Source organism: Notolepis coatsorum, assembly GCF_963971535.1.
Source record: "Notolepis coatsorum genome assembly, chromosome: 1".
Lineage (NCBI taxonomy): Eukaryota > Metazoa > Chordata > Actinopteri > Aulopiformes > Paralepididae > Notolepis > Notolepis coatsorum.
Window position 1 is genome coordinate 125795452 of NC_140165.1, and position 20379 is coordinate 125815830.

Consider the following 20379-nt stretch of genomic DNA (forward strand, 5'->3'; position numbering starts at 1 on the left):
CTTTAGCGCAATGTTTTCAATTGTGGGGGCACATGGTCAAGTTTAACCATTGGAGGGGCACATCCTCTCATTTTCATATGTTTAATTAGCAAGCCAGCCTTGGCTCTTTTAACAATATGCAAAATATGCTGTACTCATACTGAAGTTATTGTTGGTATATACTGTATACTACTAGGTCTGATCCTTTGCAATCTTCTAAATTGTGTAGTGCTTGCCTGCTTGGGATTCCACGAGGTAATTAATGCTGTGTGTGAGAGAGAGAGATAGAGAAGGGGGGTACTAATTAATTTCGCCGCGGGGGGCATAACCCACGGGACAATGTATTGGTAACTTGTCTCAAATGACAATATATACTATTCAATCATAAAATGTTCAATCAATCAATCAATCAATCCAATAACCAGTGGTGCAGTCGTAATATGGGCCAAGGCCAAACGCCACGTGCATGCGCATACATGTTCCCTCGGTTGCGCACAGAACAGATGATTATTATGCATAACAATGTTTTAAATGTTATTGTAGTTACAATTTCTTTAATTGAATTAACTTAAACTAGAAAAGTAAATACAAACTAAATTAACAATGTAACTTAGAGTTTACTGAAGGACAGTTTCCTTCAGACTGAAGCACAACTTGTCTCATCCTTCCAGTCGGGAGATCAAGCAACCCCCCACCTACAGGGCTTGTATTTTGGTTGTCGGTATTGATTCCTATTATTATGCAAAGTCTAGGTGATAAATGCCGGCCGGGGTATACGGCGCGACGAGTCATTTTTGTGTGCGCGCGTGCACATCAGCCTCAGTGACTGCGTTTAACCGCGTTTGACCACCACTGCATGCCTGCGAACACACGCTCACTTAAAACAGCGCAGGTTCCTGGCTGATGTAAACAAGACAAACGTCTTTCTCAGGTCTGCATCCCCTTAACAATTGTGTGTATTGAGCCGTACTGTATTGTACCCATTCTGCAATCTGTTAAATAAAGTTTTCATTCATTCATTCATTCATCATTCATTCATTCATTCATTCATTCATTCATTCATTCATTCATTCATTCATTCATTCATTCATTCATTCATTCATTCACAGGCTTGCCCAGTGAGAGGATTCTCCGGCGCTGCAGCTGGACCCTATTGGAGTGGGCGCTGTGTCTAGTAGGCGTAGTCTCCCTAGTGTTTAGTACTATGGCTAGCGTTAGCATCTCGAAAATAAACACCTTTCTGTAATTGACAGCCCATCAGAATTCAAAGATATCATATCACAGATTTCGGTTATAATGGAATAAACAACTCGTTACTTCGTCCTGAATAGGAATTAAACACCGGCTGGTGTCGCTATATCAGGTAAGGCCTAGTAGTACTTAGACTAGAGACAACAGTGTTATCTGTAGCTAACGTTTAGGGCCAGCACTGCTCGCTCTTTAGACGGACTTTGGTGCTAGCCTACAGTAATTAACATGTATGTACGATTGGCTAACTCTACTCCAAGGTGAAGCTAACTGTCAGTTAAGCCAGCATCGCTGTCGGAAAGGGTAACTTAGTTAATGTTTTGGCATCAACCTTGTTACCCGTCATGTAGTCTATTTAGTTAACGACAGTAGCTCTTTGCATGCTAACGTTAGTTACTTTTATTTTAATCAGTAGAGTAACAGTTAGCTAACTACATTAGCTTGCTAACATTAGTTGGATGATGACTTTGTTAAGGATCCGATAAAGCCTTAATGTGATCTGATTGTGTCATCTTGCCATAAATGTCATGTATGTTGTGTATGTCATAAATGTCACTATGAATTGAAAATGGGGGACCCTGATGTAAACAAGACAAACGTCTTTCTCTGGTCTGCATCCCCTTAACAATTGTATTGAGCCGTACTGTATTGTACCCATTCTGCAATCTGTTAAAATAAAGTTTTCATTCATTCATCTTCTAAATCAGATCATCAGGACCCGCTGATCATACTCTATACATCTACGACTGACTGACTGACAGACCCCGCGTCAACATGAAGCTCTACAGTCTCAGCATCCTTCACAAGGGACCAACCAAAGCCAATCTCCTCAAAGCGGCATACGACCTCTCCTCCTTCAGTTTTTTTCAGCGGTCCAGGTGGGTGTGACTGTTGACCACCAATAATACTTAACATTGAGGATTAAGTACACCTCTCTGTAGCATTTGCTTTAAAGCGATACTTTGGATAATTTTTACATTAAGGTGGTATGAAATACTTGCCAGTAGTGTAATTGATGTATAACCATTAGCTTACTTACAGAGTCCCGTGGTCAGAGTCCCGGCTGGGTTCCCAGATAACCAGAAAGCCTTAGACAGAAAGATTGAATCCACACCACAACATTCAGACAAATGCTTCCTCACACATTTCCAATGCTTTATTCTTCTCTCAGATCAATATTATGTCTTGGAACTAGCCCCAGTGCGCTGAGGGCTAGTCCCGGTTCACTCGTCGTAATTCAGAATAATGTAATTTTTTTTTATTGATTACACTACTGGCAAGTATTTCATAAAAACTCCAAACTATCCCTTTAACTTGTATTTAAAGGCCCAATCCATGATTTGTTTGACCATTAAATGTACAAATATATAGCTACGTCTACTCTGTACAATGTGTACATACTGAGTCTTATTCTACCCTGGTATTACTATAAATAAACAGATTAAGCGTATTAACAATAAATATAAATGTGCATATACAAATAAGTTTAAAGGAAAACTCCAACATTTTGGGAAATTTGCTTATTTGCCATCTACCCTGGAGTTTGTTATGGAAAAGGTTAAAGGACAAAAAGATGAGCCGTTTGTATAAATCATTCTGAGTCGTTATTAAAAATGGAAAACATAGTTAATTTCATCTGTGGCCACAAATGAAAGTTCAGTTTACAATCAGAGACATGTGTTCACACACTGAATCTGACCAGCAAAGTGACCAAGAGGTCTGGGCAGAACATAGTTTATACACACTTGCAAGACGTAACATTATACATCAGATATGATGAAAGTATAAACAAACTGGGTTCTCAGTAGGGGAGTTAACACGACCTTGCTTTGGCTAGCTGGGTACTTTGGACCTTTTAAAGAGACACACACACACATTATACTAGCTGGCCATAACCAGTCAAGCTGTACAAAGATAAAATGATATCTCAACACAGATCTATAATGACATGATGATATTTTCTACGACAAGTTAGACAAGAAGATACATACCTTTTTCTTCTCTGTGCATGCAGTAGGAGTAGGAAGACGTTGGGAACTAGGCTAATGGAGGAACCTACTTCCAGTGACTGACGCTAAGCTAGGCTAACGGTGCGTGTCTTCCTACTCCTACTGCATGCACAGAGAAGAAAAAGGGTATGTATCTTCTTGTCTAACTCCAGGGTAGATGCCAAATAAGCAAATTTCCCAAAATGTTGGAGTTTTCCTTTAAGATGCTCCTCGTCTTATCTAGCTAGGGAGGGGTTCCCCAGGATAACGTCCAGCTTCTATCTTGTCGTCCTCTCCGCAACCACCTCGAGATTGTCCAGTTCGACTCCCACTATGGAGCTAGCCTTTTACACCAGCTTGTTCAGTTTGTTATTGGCTTTTGAGTTTATGTTACCCCCCAGCATACCACAGTGAAGAAGAGGACGCTGGCTACTACAGACTGGTAAAACAACTGAAGCAGCCTATTGCACACATGGAAGGACCTGAGTCTCCTCAGCTAGAGTTCCTGTAGAGGTTCTTGGTGTTGTCCGTCCAGTCCAGATTATTGTTCAGGATCTTGTAGGTGTCCTTCACCTGCTCCCTCGGATAGTCCTGAAGTTCCCTGAGGGGATCAATATAAAGGAATATCTTATTTTATCCTATTTGGGAGTCGGGGGGCCTCTTCTTGCGCCGCTGGTAGTCCACCACCAGCTCCATGGTCTTGCTGATGTTGAGTTGGATGTGATTCATGTTGTCGCACCACCGTACGAAGCTCTCCTCCAGGGCTCTGTACTCGACAACCTTGTTGACGTTCGTAATGTAACTGACAATGGAGGAGGGGTCAGAGAACTTCTGTAGGCAGCACATACCCGAGTTGGAGCTGTAGAATGTGAACATGAAGGATCTTGCTCACCAGCACATCTGACCGGCTGCCTTGCAGTCTGATGTACTGTGGTCTGCTGGTGACTGGTGATCAGTAATCCAGGCAACGGTCCAACTGCATCACTGTGAGCTTCTCCGCTAGCCGCAATGGCTGGATGGTGTTGAAGGAGCTGGAGAAGAACACATGATACAATACACAGACTCTGGCGCACTTTTGCACAAGGAATCACATATCATTCATTAATTTATTGGCATCTTAAATCTTATTTGTATATGCACATAATTAGGGGTGGGCAATATGACGATATTAAATAAATATCGGGTACAGTCCATTAACACTTTGAGTGCCAGCGACGACGAGATTTCTCGTTAGTTCATGCCAACCATTGAGTGCCAGCCGACGAGAAATCTTGTTTTTAATCGTTATTTTTTTTATTATCGATTTCCATTCATTTTTCATCAATCTAGCCTCACGTTACCAGTGGGGATCTGTCCGGAATCCTCATTTTACTTGTCAGGCAAGTAACCGGAGACGATCCCAGTCATCGCCCACCATCAGAACAGCGTGGAATATGTCTTTCGACCACCCAGCGTTGGATCAATAAACGCGATCGATATTTGGAATGGCGATTAGGAATTGGAATAATCTTTTTGGAGAACATCTGATCTGAGGTAAGGAATCTATTTTACCAGTATTGGGATAATCAGAGCTGTTTTCACCTATATATCAACGTGTCCCATATTCGTGTGTGTGGCTGTGAGTGTGTGTAGCTGATCAGGAAATAAGAGAATCGATTTTTCAGCCCGCATCTATAGCGTGCATAAGTACACATATACTATCGATAATCTAGTGTTTATTTGAAAACGATTCATAAATAGGCCGAAAAATTACGTGTTTTGTGTATTACAGTAAAGCGCGATTCCTGCAGAATATTTTTTTTTCTTTCTTTGAAAGTTTCAAAAAACGAGCGTTTTTCAAAATGGTATAAAACGGAAATGAACTGATTAAAATGAAATAAAATCCGTTTCGACAATGTTGACTGCAAACAAGTCATTGATAAGCGACGGTCGTATTAGACACATAGCCATAATTTAAGATATAGTTTATGCGTTCACAAATGTGAGCGCTCTGTCATTGAATAGAGTGGCACTATATAGGACTGGCACGGAAAGTGTTAACGATACACTTTTTAAACATATCGTGGACATCGTGATGTTTTGCACAAAACCTCACGTAAGTTTCTAAGCCGCCGCCGCGGCTGAGATGAGACTTACTTTAGCGCAGCACTTTCCTCTCTCCCTCACACAGACACTCGCCCAATTTATGTCACGTACACGCACGCACACACACCCAGAGACAGAGAGGCGGTAACTAAGTTAGCCGCTAACTAAGCTAAGCTAACTAACGTTCTGTATCGTTAGTGGCTTAGCTTGGCATCGCTACTGCACTATCTCGCGTACGTGCACGCGTACTGAATAAACCACAAATGTACCTCTAATACCAGTATTAGTCTGACCACACCCCTCATCAGCTTACCTTCATAAGCAGGTGTGTGGTCACCTGCTCTCCTTCTCGCTTTCACCACAAGGAAGAGGTGCCTCGGTAGATCCCCACACTTGACACCATGATGGAAGAAATTGGATTAGGAACAGCTTGGGAAACAAGGATACGTTGACATCATATCTTTATTTTCTCTCTCACTATTTTCGAGAAAATACGGCGATATTGTCTTCGTACTGGAGTGTCTAGAAGATGATGATCATTCTAAAAACCCTCCACCGGTTTTCGTATTGGGAGCACGCCGCTGCATGCTTCTCAACTGCAGTTCCTTGCTGTGTTTGTTGGGGTGAAACCTGTCAGGCCACAGCTGAACTGTCGGACATGCCGCTGTTGTGAGGAGCGGTGCGTTCCAGGTTGGGTGAGTAGTGTTTGCTGGCGGGCTCCACTTGTCTGTTAGTGCTATGGGGGCTACTTGACAAAGTTTATGGAAACCGGCCCCAGGCTAGGGTCCTTTGTTTAGCCGCCTAGGCGACAGAAGGCCTTGGTCTGGCGACCATTATAGTTTTAACTAGTGGGCCGCGACCATTGACACTGGTGATCCCTGTGTGTTCTGGACGAGTGGATTCTCTCTGTCACCGTGTTAAGACCCCATCTTTCATATCCAAATGAGAGTATTCCTTCACGAGGGGATATGTGCATGTAATGTGCGATAGCGGCAGATTCATGTTCAAAGTCAGCTATACAGGCCAGTTGGTACTGTGCTGATTCCGCCGGACGTGGTAATGTCACCGTTGTGAAGCGGTGTTGACGTCTTGTTTTCTCTTTTCTCTTAAAAAGTGAGGAGGGGTTCAGAACGGCGGCCTGTCTGGGTGAGTGTTATGTCATTGTTTACATGTTCATGGCTTACGGTTAGCCGGTCAGTGGCCTGGCGCGGGGTAGCTTAGCTTCTCGCGCGCCGCCGGGAGCTCGCTTCTGATCGCGTGCGTCGTTAGATCGGCGTCTCGCGAGCGGAAGCAATAGCACCCGAACGGTTGGAGCAGCCGTTAGCTTGATGCTATTCTGTTGAACGTGCTTTGATTTTAACATGTTTTACACTCTTGACCACGACGTCATCCTTGACAGGGGATGTTCGTCGACCCTGCCTGAGCCTAGACGGGGATTGCGTCAACAAAGAGGACTGTAGCGACTGGTGGAGCGGCGACGCTGCCCGGGTCGAACAACACAGGACGGCTGTGTTCTACGGTGTCTTGTGACTGCACTTCGCTGATCTGCGTTCCGGGTAGGTACGGGGTTGGCCAGACCTCATAACACGTCTTCTGGTTTTACTTTGCTAAATGTATTGTGAATAACGGTGTTTTTTCCCAAAACGTGTGTTGTTGCAATGCATTTGGGATACGTTGCGGGTTGTGTGTGAGCTGTTTTTGTCACTGGCAGTTAGCTTCTCCGTGCAGATCGTGATGTATTGATCTGGTTGTTGTGTGAGAAACATCATGGTGTTTATGTGTACCGTGTACTCACTACTAAGGCAACTGACCTATGAAGCTATGCTTGGTGACAAGTGAGTAAAAGAATGTTCTTTCTCAGACTGTAATGACAATGAACAGTGAGTTCACACATTAACAGGTTTTCCTGTTTTAACTGGCCGTATTGAGGGTAAAATAGGAGGATTGTGTTTTTCCCCCCCGGTTCCCTGGGGACTTTATCACCTCCTATCAGACATGTTGTGCATTAATTGTGTCTTTTGTGTGGTAGGGATACGATGTGACTCTTAGCTTGATTGCTGAGGTTGTGCTAAATCTGCTGGAGAAACTTATTTCCTAAAGGGAAATTGGTTTGGTTGCTGTCATGTGTGCTTAGCAAGGCCTGTGGTCGATACTAATCAAGAATGATGTATTCTCTCATTGTGAAAAAAACGGCGTTCCTCTGTTGAGTGTTTTTGCCATTTTTTGTAGGTGATGATGGGTTGTGTGTGTCATGTGACCTACAACTGGGTTGTACTGGCCACAGAAGCACATGTGTATGTTGGACCGGGGTTCTTAGAGCCTTCTCTATTCTGTGTTTTTCCTTAGTAAAAATCAGATAGCAGGTTAGCTCATGCGCTGTGTGGAGCTGTGAAACGCTTCATAGAGCTGACTATGACTGTGTCATATTCTCTTTTTGTCGTTACGTCGTATCATGGGTGTGGGGTCGTAAAGGGGTGAACTGGTAACCTTTCCTCTCCCCATTGTTCTGTCGGTCAGGGGTACACCCCCTGTCCTTCAAGGTTCCCGTCACGTGGCGGTTCGGCACGTTACGGGGGGGGGGGGGGGGGGGGGGGGGGGAGGGAGTTCCTGGTCCCACGGCCTGGTATATTGGGCGTGTGCACCGCAGGAATTCCCCCGCCATAGAGTACGTCACTGTGCGCGTCTCTGTTGGTAGGACTTCCGTGTGCTGTTCAGGTCCATGTGATGGATCTGTTTTCAGGGGGGGTGGTCAGGGCTCCTCCTCACCAAGCGCCTACTCAGGCCTTCTGTGAGTTCGGACTCCTTCTTCCATGTGAGGAAGCCTCCATCAGAGTACAGAGCCTTCCTCCTCAGATTGTCAAAGTGAGTGGACCCTCTAGAAGGGTCCTTTTCTATTGTATGTATATTCGATTCAATTCGTTTATTGAGTGTGTATGGGTTCGGTGCCTCTTCCCCGGAGGCCCTAAAACCAGTTTTTTACATGGCTCAAGGTGCAATATATTCTTTTCAATCTGTACAGCTCGCGTGGGAAGTCTCTCTGGGGATCCCCGTCTCTTTCCTATGGGAGGGTGGTGGGATGTAAAAATGTGAACATTTTTTACCCCGGCTGTGTAGACTGGGATACATACTGTTGATGCTTCCTTCTTTCTATTCCAGAAGTGTTGGAGTTAGGGAGTGTCACACCCCTCTTGTCGTTCCCCTGGGCGCCTTGGGGATTCAATGACAGGTCTAAATAGCCTGTTCATTGATGGGGGTGTGTCCCGACGCACGTATAGTGCTAGCTCGCTGTAAACAGGCGATTGACTGGCACGCCTTGGTTGCTTGTGGTTGAAACAGCGTTTTTATAAAGCAACTGAGATGGGGGTTTTTCCTCTTCCGGCGACCACATCCCATGACCTGGGTGGGTTGTCGACGGATTCTCGTTCATGTCTGGGGGATGATGACGGGATGGATCTGAACATATGTAGTGGGGTCTCACGCCCTTGGGGTGGGCCACCAGGCGCGGTTCGTCCGAACGTCTGGGTGGCGCCTTCTTTTCATGTTAAGATCAACACGCATATCTGCCCTTCTCCTGGAGTAGGCATGTCGGCGTGGTTAGGGCACGGGACTGGTTCTGGTCACGCTGGTCCAGATCAGTTGAACCCGTTGTCCGCCGGGGATGCAGATCTGCTGTTCTGGTACCCTGAGGGACTTGGGCTTTTTTCAGGGGGAAAAATGCCAGGTCGGTCTGGGTGTCACAGGGTTAAGCGCTATGGAGACCCTGGTTGGGTATGTTTTTACTCAGCACTGTCGTCATGGCTTACAGCCATGCCATTCTGTACGCGCTCGATCTCGTCGGATCTCGGCCGCTACACAGGTTGGTCCTGGTTAGTACTTGGTTGGGAGACCGCCGGGGAATACCGGGTACGGTGTGCTTAGGGGCTGGTTCTCCATTATTTTTCGCTCCTCTCTCACGCATGGCGAAGAGGGGCCTGTGGGGGTGGTTTTTTGACCTCCTCTGGTGACCCTGTGCTTCCCGTACCGCCAGGCCCGGTCCGAAGTGATGTTAGCCGGTCAGTGGCCTGGCGCGGGGTAGCTTAGCTTCTCGCGCGCCGCCGGGAGCTCGCTTCTGATCGCGTGCGTCGTTAGATCGGCGTCTCGCGAGCGGAAGCAATAGCACCCGAACGGTTGGAGCAGCCGTTAGCTTGATGCTATTCTGTTGAACGTGCTTTGATTTTAACATGTTTTACACTCTTGACCACGACGTCATCCTTGACAGGGGATGTTCGTCGACCCTGCCTGAGCCTAGACGGGGATTGCGTCAACAAAGAGGACTGTAGCGACTGGTGGAGCGGCGACGCTGCCCGGGTCGAACAACACAGGACGGCTGTGTTCTACGGTGTCTTGTGACTGCACTTCGCTGATCTGCGTTCCGGGTAGGTACGGGGTTGGCCAGACCTCATAACACGTCTTCTGGTTTTACTTTGCTAAATGTATTGTGAATAACGGTGTTTTTTCCCAAAACGTGTGTTGTTGCAATGCATTTGGGATACGTTGCGGGTTGTGTGTGAGCTGTTTTTGTCACTGGCAGTTAGCTTCTCCGTGCAGATCGTGATGTATTGATCTGGTTGTTGTGTGAGAAACATCATGGTGTTTATGTGTACCGTGTACTCACTACTAAGGCAACTGACCTATGAAGCTATGCTTGGTGACAAGTGAGTAAAAGAATGTTCTTTCTCAGACTGTAATGACAATGAACAGTGAGTTCACACATTAACAGGTTTTCCTGTTTTAACTGGCCGTATTGAGGGTAAAATAGGAGGATTGTGTTTTTCCCCCCCGGTTCCCTGGGGACTTTATCACCTCCTATCAGACATGTTGTGCATTAATTGTGTCTTTTGTGTGGTAGGGATACGATGTGACTCTTAGCTTGATTGCTGAGGTTGTGCTAAATCTGCTGGAGAAACTTATTTCCTAAAGGGAAATTGGTTTGGTTGCTGTCATGTGTGCTTAGCAAGGCCTGTGGTCGATACTAATCAAGAATGATGTATTCTCTCATTGTGAAAAAAACGGCGTTCCTCTGTTGAGTGTTTTTGCCATTTTTTGTAGGTGATGATGGGTTGTGTGTGTCATGTGACCTACAACTGGGTTGTACTGGCCACAGAAGCACATGTGTATGTTGGACCGGGGTTCTTAGAGCCTTCTCTATTCTGTGTTTTTCCTTAGTAAAAATCAGATAGCAGGTTAGCTCATGCGCTGTGTGGAGCTGTGAAACGCTTCATAGAGCTGACTATGACTGTGTCATATTCTCTTTTTGTCGTTACGTCGTATCATGGGTGTGGGGTCGTAAAGGGGTGAACTGGTAACCTTTCCTCTCCCCATTGTTCTGTCGGTCAGGGGTACACCCCCTGTCCTTCAAGGTTCCCGTCACGTGGCGGTTCGGCACGTTACGGGGGGGGGGGGGGGGGGGGGGGGGAGTTCCTGGTCCCACGGCCTGGTATATTGGGCGTGTGCACCGCAGGAATTCCCCCGCCATAGAGTACGTCACCGTGCGCGTCTCTGTTGGTAGGACTTCCGTGTGCTGTTCAGGTCCATGTGATGGATCTGTTTTCAGGGGGGGTGGTCAGGGCTCCTCCTCACCAAGCGCCTACTCAGGCCTTCTGTGAGTTCGGACTCCTTCTTCCATGTGAGGAAGCCTCCATCAGAGTACAGAGCCTTCCTCCTCAGATTGTCAAAGTGAGTGGACCCTCTAGAAGGGTCCTTTTCTATTGTATGTATATTCGATTCAATTCGTTTATTGAGTGTGTATGGGTTCGGTGCCTCTTCCCCGGAGGCCCTAAAACCAGTTTTTTACATGGCTCAAGGTGCAATATATTCTTTTCAATCTGTACAGCTCGCGTGGGAAGTCTCTCTGGGGATCCCCGTCTCTTTCCTATGGGAGGGTGGTGGGATGTAAAAATGTGAACATTTTTTACCCCGGCTGTGTAGACTGGGATACATACTGTTGATGCTTCCTTCTTTCTATTCCAGAAGTGTTGGAGTTAGGGAGTGTCACACCCCTCTTGTCGTTCCCCTGGGCGCCTTGGGGATTCAATGACAGGTCTAAATAGCCTGTTCATTGATGGGGGTGTGTCCCGACGCACGTATAGTGCTAGCTCGCTGTAAACAGGCGATTGACTGGCACGCCTTGGTTGCTTGTGGTTGAAACAGCGTTTTTATAAAGCAACTGAGATGGGGGTTTTTCCTCTTCCGGCGACCACATCCCATGACCTGGGTGGGTTGTCGACGGATTCTCGTTCATGTCTGGGGGATGATGACGGGATGGATCTGAACATATGTAGTGGGGTCTCACGCCCTTGGGGTGGGCCACCAGGCGCGGTTCGTCCGAACGTCTGGGTGGCGCCTTCTTTTCATGTTAAGATCAACACGCATATCTGCCCTTCTCCTGGAGTAGGCATGTCGGCGTGGTTAGGGCACGGGACTGGTTCTGGTCACGCTGGTCCAGATCAGTTGAACCCGTTGTCCGCCGGGGATGCAGATCTGCTGTTCTGGTACCCTGAGGGACTTGGGCTTTTTTCAGGGGGAAAAATGCCAGGTCGGTCTGGGTGTCACAGGGTTAAGCGCTATGGAGACCCTGGTTGGGTATGTTTTTACTCAGCACTGTCGTCATGGCTTACAGCCATGCCATTCTGTACGCGCTCGATCTCGTCGGATCTCGGCCGCTACACAGGTTGGTCCTGGTTAGTACTTGGTTGGGAGACCGCCGGGGAATACCGGGTACGGTGTGCTTAGGGGCTGGTTCTCCATTATTTTTCGCTCCTCTCTCACGCATGGCGAAGAGGGGCCTGTGGGGGTGGTTTTTTGACCTCCTCTGGTGACCCTGTGCTTCCCGTACCGCCAGGCCCGGTCCGAAGTGATGTTTGCGACCCGTAGGCCTGGGTTAACCCTTTTTGGAAACTGAAACACTTGTACTGCGGTATAGCCGGTGTATACCCGCAGGTGTGTTTTGGAGTTTTTTCTTGAGGGGTTATAGGAACAACCACCGCATTGGGTAACACCGAGGTGGTTGATTCCCTGGTGTGTTGGAGCAGTGTCAACTCCCGGGTTCACCGTTTGAGGGTGCCCCTGCACGTTCATGACGTCTGCCAATCGTGTCAGCCTTCTCTGCCTCGACCCCTCTGGGTGGGGGTTGTTAAATGGAGGCTTGGTCATGCAACACCGCCAGCTTACGCTCCTTCCGCCGGGGCGGCTGTGTTCAGCTGTCCCCTCTGGCGCCTGTCTCGTCCGCAGTCTCCAGGCTAGGGTTAACAGCCTGTTGCCTGGTTTTTCCCCGGTGCGCTGCCTGCTTCCGTTGGTTAACCTTTTTTGTGTGCTTACGGCCATGCTGACTGCCTATTCTGCAGGGTCAGTGTGCCAGGCGGTGTACTGTTGGGGGGACGGGGCCCGCTCGGCTTACGGCCATGCCGACCTGAACACGCCCGATCTCGTCCGATCTCGGAAGCTGGGCAGGTTCTGGCCTGGTTGGTTCCGCCTGGGAATACCAGGTGCAGTAACTGAGGGGCCTTTGTCCGAATACGCTGGCGATGTGGGGGGCGGGGCACTACGTGCCCACCTGGTGGGGTCTTGATGCTGGCATCATGGACTTCTCCGGGCCCCCATTCTAGGGAGTCCAGTCCTTTTGGTGGGTCTGGGTCTTCCTTCGTGCTCCGCTGCTACGGCCTTGCCACGGGGTTGGGTTTGCCCTTGACCCCGTGATTCTGGGGGCAGTAACGAGGTTGTTCCTCCGTTCGTTCCCGGGTGGCATGCGGGTTGTGCGTGTGTGTAGTCGTGGGGTCAAGCCACGGTCTGCTCACCCTGTGCGTTGAGTTGCTTGAGTGCCTCTTCGCACGGTCGGGTCCGTCGCCCTCCCGTGACGTCCCTAATAGGGGGGCTACCCTCCATTAGGGGGGGTCGGGGGGGCTCGGCCCTCCCTGTTCTGATGGTTTTGGGGGGCTGTCAGCGGGGTGTATTTGTCAGCCAAGTGGCTCCGCTTGGCCTCCCTTGTGCAGTAGCGATGCCAAGCTAAGCCACTAACGATACAGAACGTTAGGTTATGACTATAACCAAGTTCTGTTAGTTAGGGGCGATGCTTGGCATCGGACGGCCGCTGCAGCCCTTGTCCTCACCTTGTGGTGAAAGCTTGGGAAGGAGGAGAGCAGGTGACCACACACCTGCTTATGAAGGTAAGCTGATGAGGGGTGTGGTCAGACTAATACTGGTATTAGAGGTACATTTGTGGTTTATTCAGTACGCGTGCACGTACGCGAGATAGTGCAGTAGCGATGCCAAGCATCGCCCCTAACTAACAGAACTTGGTTATAGTCATAACCTAACGTTAGCCGCTAACCCTGGACACGCTCACAGGGGAGTGATCCACGACACTAGTTCCATTAGTGGGGAAAGAGAGAGAGGCGGGGGGTTATATTGACGAGGCTTGACAACAGAGGTTTATATAATCATCATATTGGCGTGACTGTATCCATCATAGGGTTAAATCAAGCATTTTTAAGTGCTTTCGAGGAAATGTCAAAATATCGCAATATATATCATGTATCGTGATGGAGCAAAAAAATATCGTGATATCATTTAGAGGCCATATTAAATTAAACATAATTATGTTTATTGATAATGCGCTTAATCTGTTTACTTATACCTGGTATATCTATTTGTACATGGGGTTGACTTAGGATAGAATCTGTATATTAAACCAGGGATGGCTGTATGCGTAGTGATATTATAGATGGAGTATACATGTCTCACCTGTTCAGCAGATCAGACTTTTTATTACATTTTAATCTTTTTACTATCTACTATTTTATTTTATAAAAAAAAATCTATATACCCTGCCTGTACCCCACCCCCTCTCCTGTGCTACTCCAGAATTTCCCCACGTGGATTAATACAGATCCATCTCACCTTATATCCAAAAGTTAAAGAAAAGGAATGAATATTTGGAAATGTAACCAATCATGTTAAATATCAAGCTTGGTTGCTGGTTTAGTTCACCTTTTTGAAGGAAATAAATAATAACTAATTCATCAAATGTCCTGATTACATTATGATTATATGTGCTGCAGCGTTGACCGTTTCTATTTTTTGCGTGTGTGTACATACTATATATATACATTTCAACCCTTATTCTACCACAGGAATATATCAGTGAACAAGATCCTAAATGTAGTAACATGAGACTGACAGTGTTTGTGTTTATACCAATAATATACCTGTATGCTGGTTTGGTTTATCTAGTGTCCAGGAGTTCATGACCTTCACCAGCGCCTTGATAGTTGAGCGGACGGCACATGGTAGCCGCGCCACCGTTAAAGAACAAGGTAAAAGACCAGCGCCCGCATTCTGCCCTGCACAACCTTTCACCCCTTCACAAACTCCACGATAAGCTTGGTTTAAATACTTCTGCAATAGCGTCTTCTCCTTTCCTGGCACAGCTCCTAGTCTGACTCAAGTGTGCGGGTGAAGGCTTTTCAGTGATAGTCATTGTGTTGTCATCTGTTCAGCTGCCGTGTTTATTCCCCTGTTCACCTTCCTTCCAGAGTATCTGTGCCATGTGTACGTTAGGAACGACAACCTGGGCGCTGTAGTCATAGCAGATAGTGAGTACCCACAGAGAGTCGCCTTCACATTGCTAGACAAGGTATGTAAACACTCTGAAACCATACATGTAAATAATACTGAGACTCGTTTATCCCATTTCTCCTTATCCCTTACTGACAGCTTGGTCTCTCATGATTCATGTCTTGCAGGTATTAGAAGAGTTCTCCAGACAAGTTGATAGTATAGACTGGCCTTCTGGTAGCCCTGAGACCATCATATACAAAGCCCTGGATATCCACATAGCTAAATACCAGGTACACTACACAAGCATTCATCTAAACGGAATGAAATTAGTGTGTTTTAATTTTTTATTTTATTCAATTTGATTAAGTTAAATACAATTTGATTAAATTTGATTTGATTCAAATTTATTGTCATTATACAGTACAGTACAACGAAAAGAAGTTTGGAATCCAACCAGAGTGCAAATGTAACAGCAAAGTGCAATAGTATACTACTAATATACAATGTACCGGTGATTAAACTGGGTATAAAATATATATATGAGTACTTGCAGGCCAATCAAAGACACATGACATACATACAATATGTCATACATACAGTATGGCATAACTACTTTCATAAAGCTCTTATCCATGTTCATACAGTTAGACAATTTGCACAATTGAATTATCTTAAGCCCCACCCTCTTTTCCTTAGAAAGCAACAGTTGTGGGCGGCTGGGTGGCGTAGTGGAGATTGCGCTCGTCACCAATGCAAGAGGCTGCGGTCTCGACTCCCGGAGTCAGCATTGCCTGCGGCTTGGGCCAGTCGTCATACTATCTCAATTGGCAGAGGTAGCGGGTGGAAAGTCGATGGGTGGGGATTGGAGGTTGTGGACAGCGACTCCTACAGGTCGGTTGGGTGACGCCTGTACAGCAGAGTCAGGAAGTATCGGGGGCAGCGTGAGCCTCCCACGCGTTACTCCTCGCCACTGAGAGTCCGCGCTGTCTGGTGAAAAGATGCGACAGGCTGCCTCCTCGTGTGCCGGAGGGGACACGTGATGCAAGGCTTCTATCCTCACTACAGCCGACCAGTGGGAGGCATAGTCTAGCAACGTTCAAGACAGGGGAGGGGAGAATTGAAGGGGAGTATTGGCGATACGAAATTGGGATGGGAGACTAATCGGGAGAAAAAGTGTATATAAAAAAAAAAAAGCAACAGTTGTGATTGGAGGATCAAGAAAATAAATTGTGGCTTCAGAGGTCAATTAAGACCGAGGTATCTGAAAGTGTATGTCTGATTCTAGAACCCCAGGGAAGCAGACGCCATGACCAAAGTGCAGGCCGAACTGGACGAGACGAAGATCATTCTGGTGAGACCTGAGCTAATTAGCAACGTGACGTGAGCCATGAGCCGGTGGTGTGTCACAGAATAAGGAGCGAGGTGTGTCTTGTGTCTACAGCACAGCACAATGGAGAGTCTGCTGGAGAGAGGCGAGAAACTGGATGATCTCGTAGCGAAGTCGGAGCATCTGGGAAACCAATCCAAAGCCTTCTATAAGACTGTGAGTACTGGCACCTCAACAGGCAAACACGATTTGACGATCAATCTTTTTCCTCAAAAACCATCAAATCCACACTTGGGTTGCAAAAATAACAAGATAAGATCAGATAAGATAAGATATTCCTTTATTAATCCCCTTTGGGGAAATTCAGGCGTCATAGTAGCATGGGGGCAGGGGAGGTACAGGTATGGGCATGGTAATGGTAGAAGAAAAAAATATAGGCAATACAATTATAGTAGATGTAAAAAGTGTAAAAGCAGGTAAAGTGTAATCAAAGGTGCAGAAGAGGGTCTGTGTGCCCGATCAGTTATATTATGTTACAATAAATATGGACAATAACACTTAGAATCTGAATATATAATATGAGTAAGTAAAGTATACAGTATACACAGGTGCAGTATACATAAGGTACCCTAACTGGAATGATAGACATTGATTGATTGATTGATTGATTGAAAACTTTATTAACAGATTGCAGAATGGGTACAATACAGTACAGCTCAATACACACAATTGTTAAGGGGATGCAGACCAGAGAAAGACTTTCGTCTTGTTTACATCAGGGTCCCCCATTTTCAATTCATCTGGACATATATGACATACATGACATACAGATAGTCAGTACTGCTACATCTATACATTTATGACATACCAGATTTGCAAATACAGTACTGTTGTGATACAGAAGGAGTCAGGAAAAGGGAGTATATACATTTGACGTAGAAACTGTACATTGGAGGAGGTTGGGTGGGGGGGGGGTTGGGTACACTGGGATATTGACAACCATACTGGGTAATCTACATTGGAGGTGGTTGGGGGGGGGGGGGGGGGGCACACTGTATATACAAGCAAAACTGTACATTGAGGGGGGGGGGGGAGACACTGTACAAACAAACAAAATTGTACATTGGACTATTGACAACCATACTAGGTAAATGACTGTACATTGGAGGGGGTTGGGTTAGGATATTTACAGGGGCCAGTGTTGAATTGCAGTCTCCCGTAGGTGTCCCTTGAGAGAGGTTTTGAAAGTGGGTAGTGATCCACATTCCTTTACAGCTTTGGGTAGGGCGTTCCACATTGATGTGGCATAATTGCGAAACGTGTTTAGTCCCTTATTTGAGCCGAATCTGGGTTTAACATGATTTGTGGAGCTCCCTCTGGTGTTGTGATCGTGGTATTCACTGACCTTTGGGAAGTATTTTGACATGTACATGGGTACCTTGGTCGTGTAGTGTATCTTGTAGACCAGGCCCATTGCAAGTTGCTGTACTCTGTCGTCTACTCTAAGCCATCCTAGGTTGTCAAAGTGGGCAGGGGTGAGGTGGGTTCTAGGAGTCAGGTCAAGCAGTAGTCTGACCAGTTTGTTTTGAGATGTTTGTAATTTTGTTTTTAGCGCCTTTGAGGTGCTTTGGTACCATCATACGTTATACGTTGTAGTCCTTGCAGTTTAGGTGGTAGAGTCAGAAACACTTAGTGGTCAGACATTCCTAGTAGTTCTCGAGTTCTGCTGCCGTTAGGTCTCCGGCTGCTGGCAGCGATACCTGCTCAATGCTCACTGTTGTGGAGCCTGAAAAATTGATTGACCAGCAGATAAAAAATTATAAAAGAAAATCAATGTTAAATAAACCCCTAAAATTCTGCGAGTGTGTACGAAGCCTAACACTGGACTTGTTTGTAGAACAGACATTCATCGTTGATGATTGATTGATTGATTGATTGATTGAATGCACGTTCCTTTAATCATCTCACAGGCACGGAAGCAGAACTCATGCTGTGAAATCATGTGATGTTGCTGCCCTGTCCTTTTGGACATACCGCTCTCTGCTGCTCTGCTCCTCCTACAACTCCCATCATGCACCAGCCATCAGATACCTCGGCACAAGGGACAGAATGGACACCGTCAAGCCGTTGGACAAGGTGCCAGGACAACACGGGAAGAGGCGGGAGGTAGAGGCGGATCTAGACCTGAAATGTCTGGATTCTGACTGATGGGGGCTGCAGGACTTGTGTGTTTGGTCAGCAGAAAAGTCCCATTTGAATTGTCTTAACCGTTTAAAAAGAAAAAAAGGGTAAACATATTTTGCGGTGTTCAAACACCAGCAGGGGACATCATATAGTGTGCTCTTGTGTTTTGGTGGTGTGTTGTCGTTATGTCTTTCAAAAAATTTCTTCTGAATTCAGATTGTATGGATGGATTCTCAATGAATGAATGAATGAATGAATGAATGAATGAATGAATGAAAACTTTATTTAACAGATTGCAGAATGGGTACAATACAGTACGGCTCAATACATACAATTGTTAAGGGGATGCAGACCTGAGAAAGACGTTTGTCTTGTTTCCATCAGGGTCCCCCATTTTCAATTCATATAGACATATATGACATACATGACATACAGATAGTCAGTACTGCTACATCTATACATTTATGACATACCAGATTTGCAAATACAGTACTGTTTGTGATACAGAAGGAGTCAAGAAAAGGGAGTATATACATTTGACGTAGAAAACTGTACATTGGAGGAGGTTGGGTGGGGGGGGTTGGGTACATTGGGATATTGACAACCATACTGGGTAATTTACATTGGAGGTGGTTGGGGGGGGGGGGGGCCGGGGGGCACACTGTATCAACAAGTAACACTGTACATTGAGGGGGGGGGGGGTTGGGTTAGGATATTTACAGGGGCCAGTGTTGAATTGCAGTCTCCCGTAGGTGTCTCTTGAGAGAGGTTTTGAAAGTGGGTAGTGATCCACATTCCTTTACAGCTTTGGGTAGGGCGTTCCGTTAATGGAGTTAGATCTCAGCCCTCGAGAGGACTGACGAAAATGACGTGTCTGTTTTTTCGCTTTGAGGCAACACTGACAATCTCTCTCTGTAATCAGTCGAACTGTCACTCTTACTCAACAGGAGTAACGCTGGTTTTCTTTCAGGCATATCTTATTTCACCACTAGGTGGCACTGCTTATCCACCGCTGCACTGACGATGTTTGATAATGTTTTTCAGTGGGCCTCGATGTAGAGGTTATTCCAGGGACTTTTGGCCAAGTCGGCGAAAGTGGCTGTGTATAATATGCAAATGTCTCTGTAGTGACCAAGTCCAATTGAACTGTCTCAAACTCCACCCTCTTTTCTTGATACCCCAATCACAATTGTCAACTTCATGAGGGAGGCAACAGCTGTGAAAGAGGGCGAATTTGAGAGAGATCAATAACATTTTCAATGTTACTAAGCATTATTTGCTTCAAGTTGGATAAATTTTTTTGATTTTTTTTTGTAAAGTCTGAAATGTGTAAAGTGAACACATAAAACATTCCCAGTTGGAATGATTATTGACTAATGTGATGTAAGTCCAGCTGGCACCCCGTGGTAGTATTGTAAGCCTGGAATCAGAAGAGAGCTGAGTTTCAATCCAAACATTTAGAATAGATAGTTCACTATAGACCAAGCCTTAATCCACTGAATTCCATTAGGGCATACTTTAAAAATCGACCCTGCCCTGTTGAATATCATTATGCAGTTTAAATGGGAAGGATGGGTTTCATGTGTTCTTTCTGTCTGACACTACTGTAGCTTCACTGACCGAGACAGCAGGTCTTCACTGGGACCTCAGCCGTCTGAGGCTCATCAGGCCTGATCTCAGATCTGACGTCACAAAGTTCTGTATTAATGTTAGAGGTGTTTGGAATTCTGAATACAGATCATTCTGAATGATGGCGACCTTTAACCCGAACAACGGCAACCTGACCACCATGCATCCTTGACGGTCATATTGACTGCAGTCACAAAGGCAAAACTGATCTCTGATCAGCCCTCAATGGTCCTAATAGAGCCAGTCTCTGTACACATTCCACTACAGGTTGTAATCAGTAAGTGACTGGCCGCTCCTCCTGATAGGTGTGTTTCCTGTGAACTTTGTTTTGTCATCTCTCCCCAT

At 46.2% G+C, this 20379-nt stretch overlaps 1 protein-coding gene across 1 annotated transcript; it reads left to right on the forward strand.

The window, feature by feature from the left end:
• The first annotated feature begins 1197 nt into the window (after positions 1-1197).
• LOC311227162 (synaptobrevin homolog YKT6-like) lies at positions 1198-18951 on the forward strand. Its single transcript, XM_084312703.1, has 8 exons — positions 1198-1342; positions 1935-2105; positions 14568-14650; positions 14870-14970; positions 15080-15184; positions 16180-16245; positions 16336-16437; positions 18192-18951. The coding sequence occupies exons 2-8, from the start codon at positions 2002-2004 to the stop codon at positions 18225-18227; spliced, it is 597 nt and encodes a 198-aa protein (XP_084168829.1). The 5' UTR covers positions 1198-1342; positions 1935-2001; the 3' UTR covers positions 18228-18951.
• Positions 18952-20379: the final 1428 nt, after the last annotated feature.

Coding starts and splice junctions, on each gene's coding strand:
- LOC311227162 (XM_084312703.1), top strand. CDS start 2,002: ATGAAGCTCTACAGTCTCAGCATCCTTCACAAGGGACCAACCAAAGCC. Junction 2,106..14,567: donor AGTTTTTTTCAGCGGTCCAG/GTGGGTGTGACT, acceptor TGGTTTATCTAG/TGTCCAGGAGTTCATGACCT. Junction 16,246..16,335: donor ACGAGACGAAGATCATTCTG/GTGAGACCTGAG, acceptor TTGTGTCTACAG/CACAGCACAATGGAGAGTCT.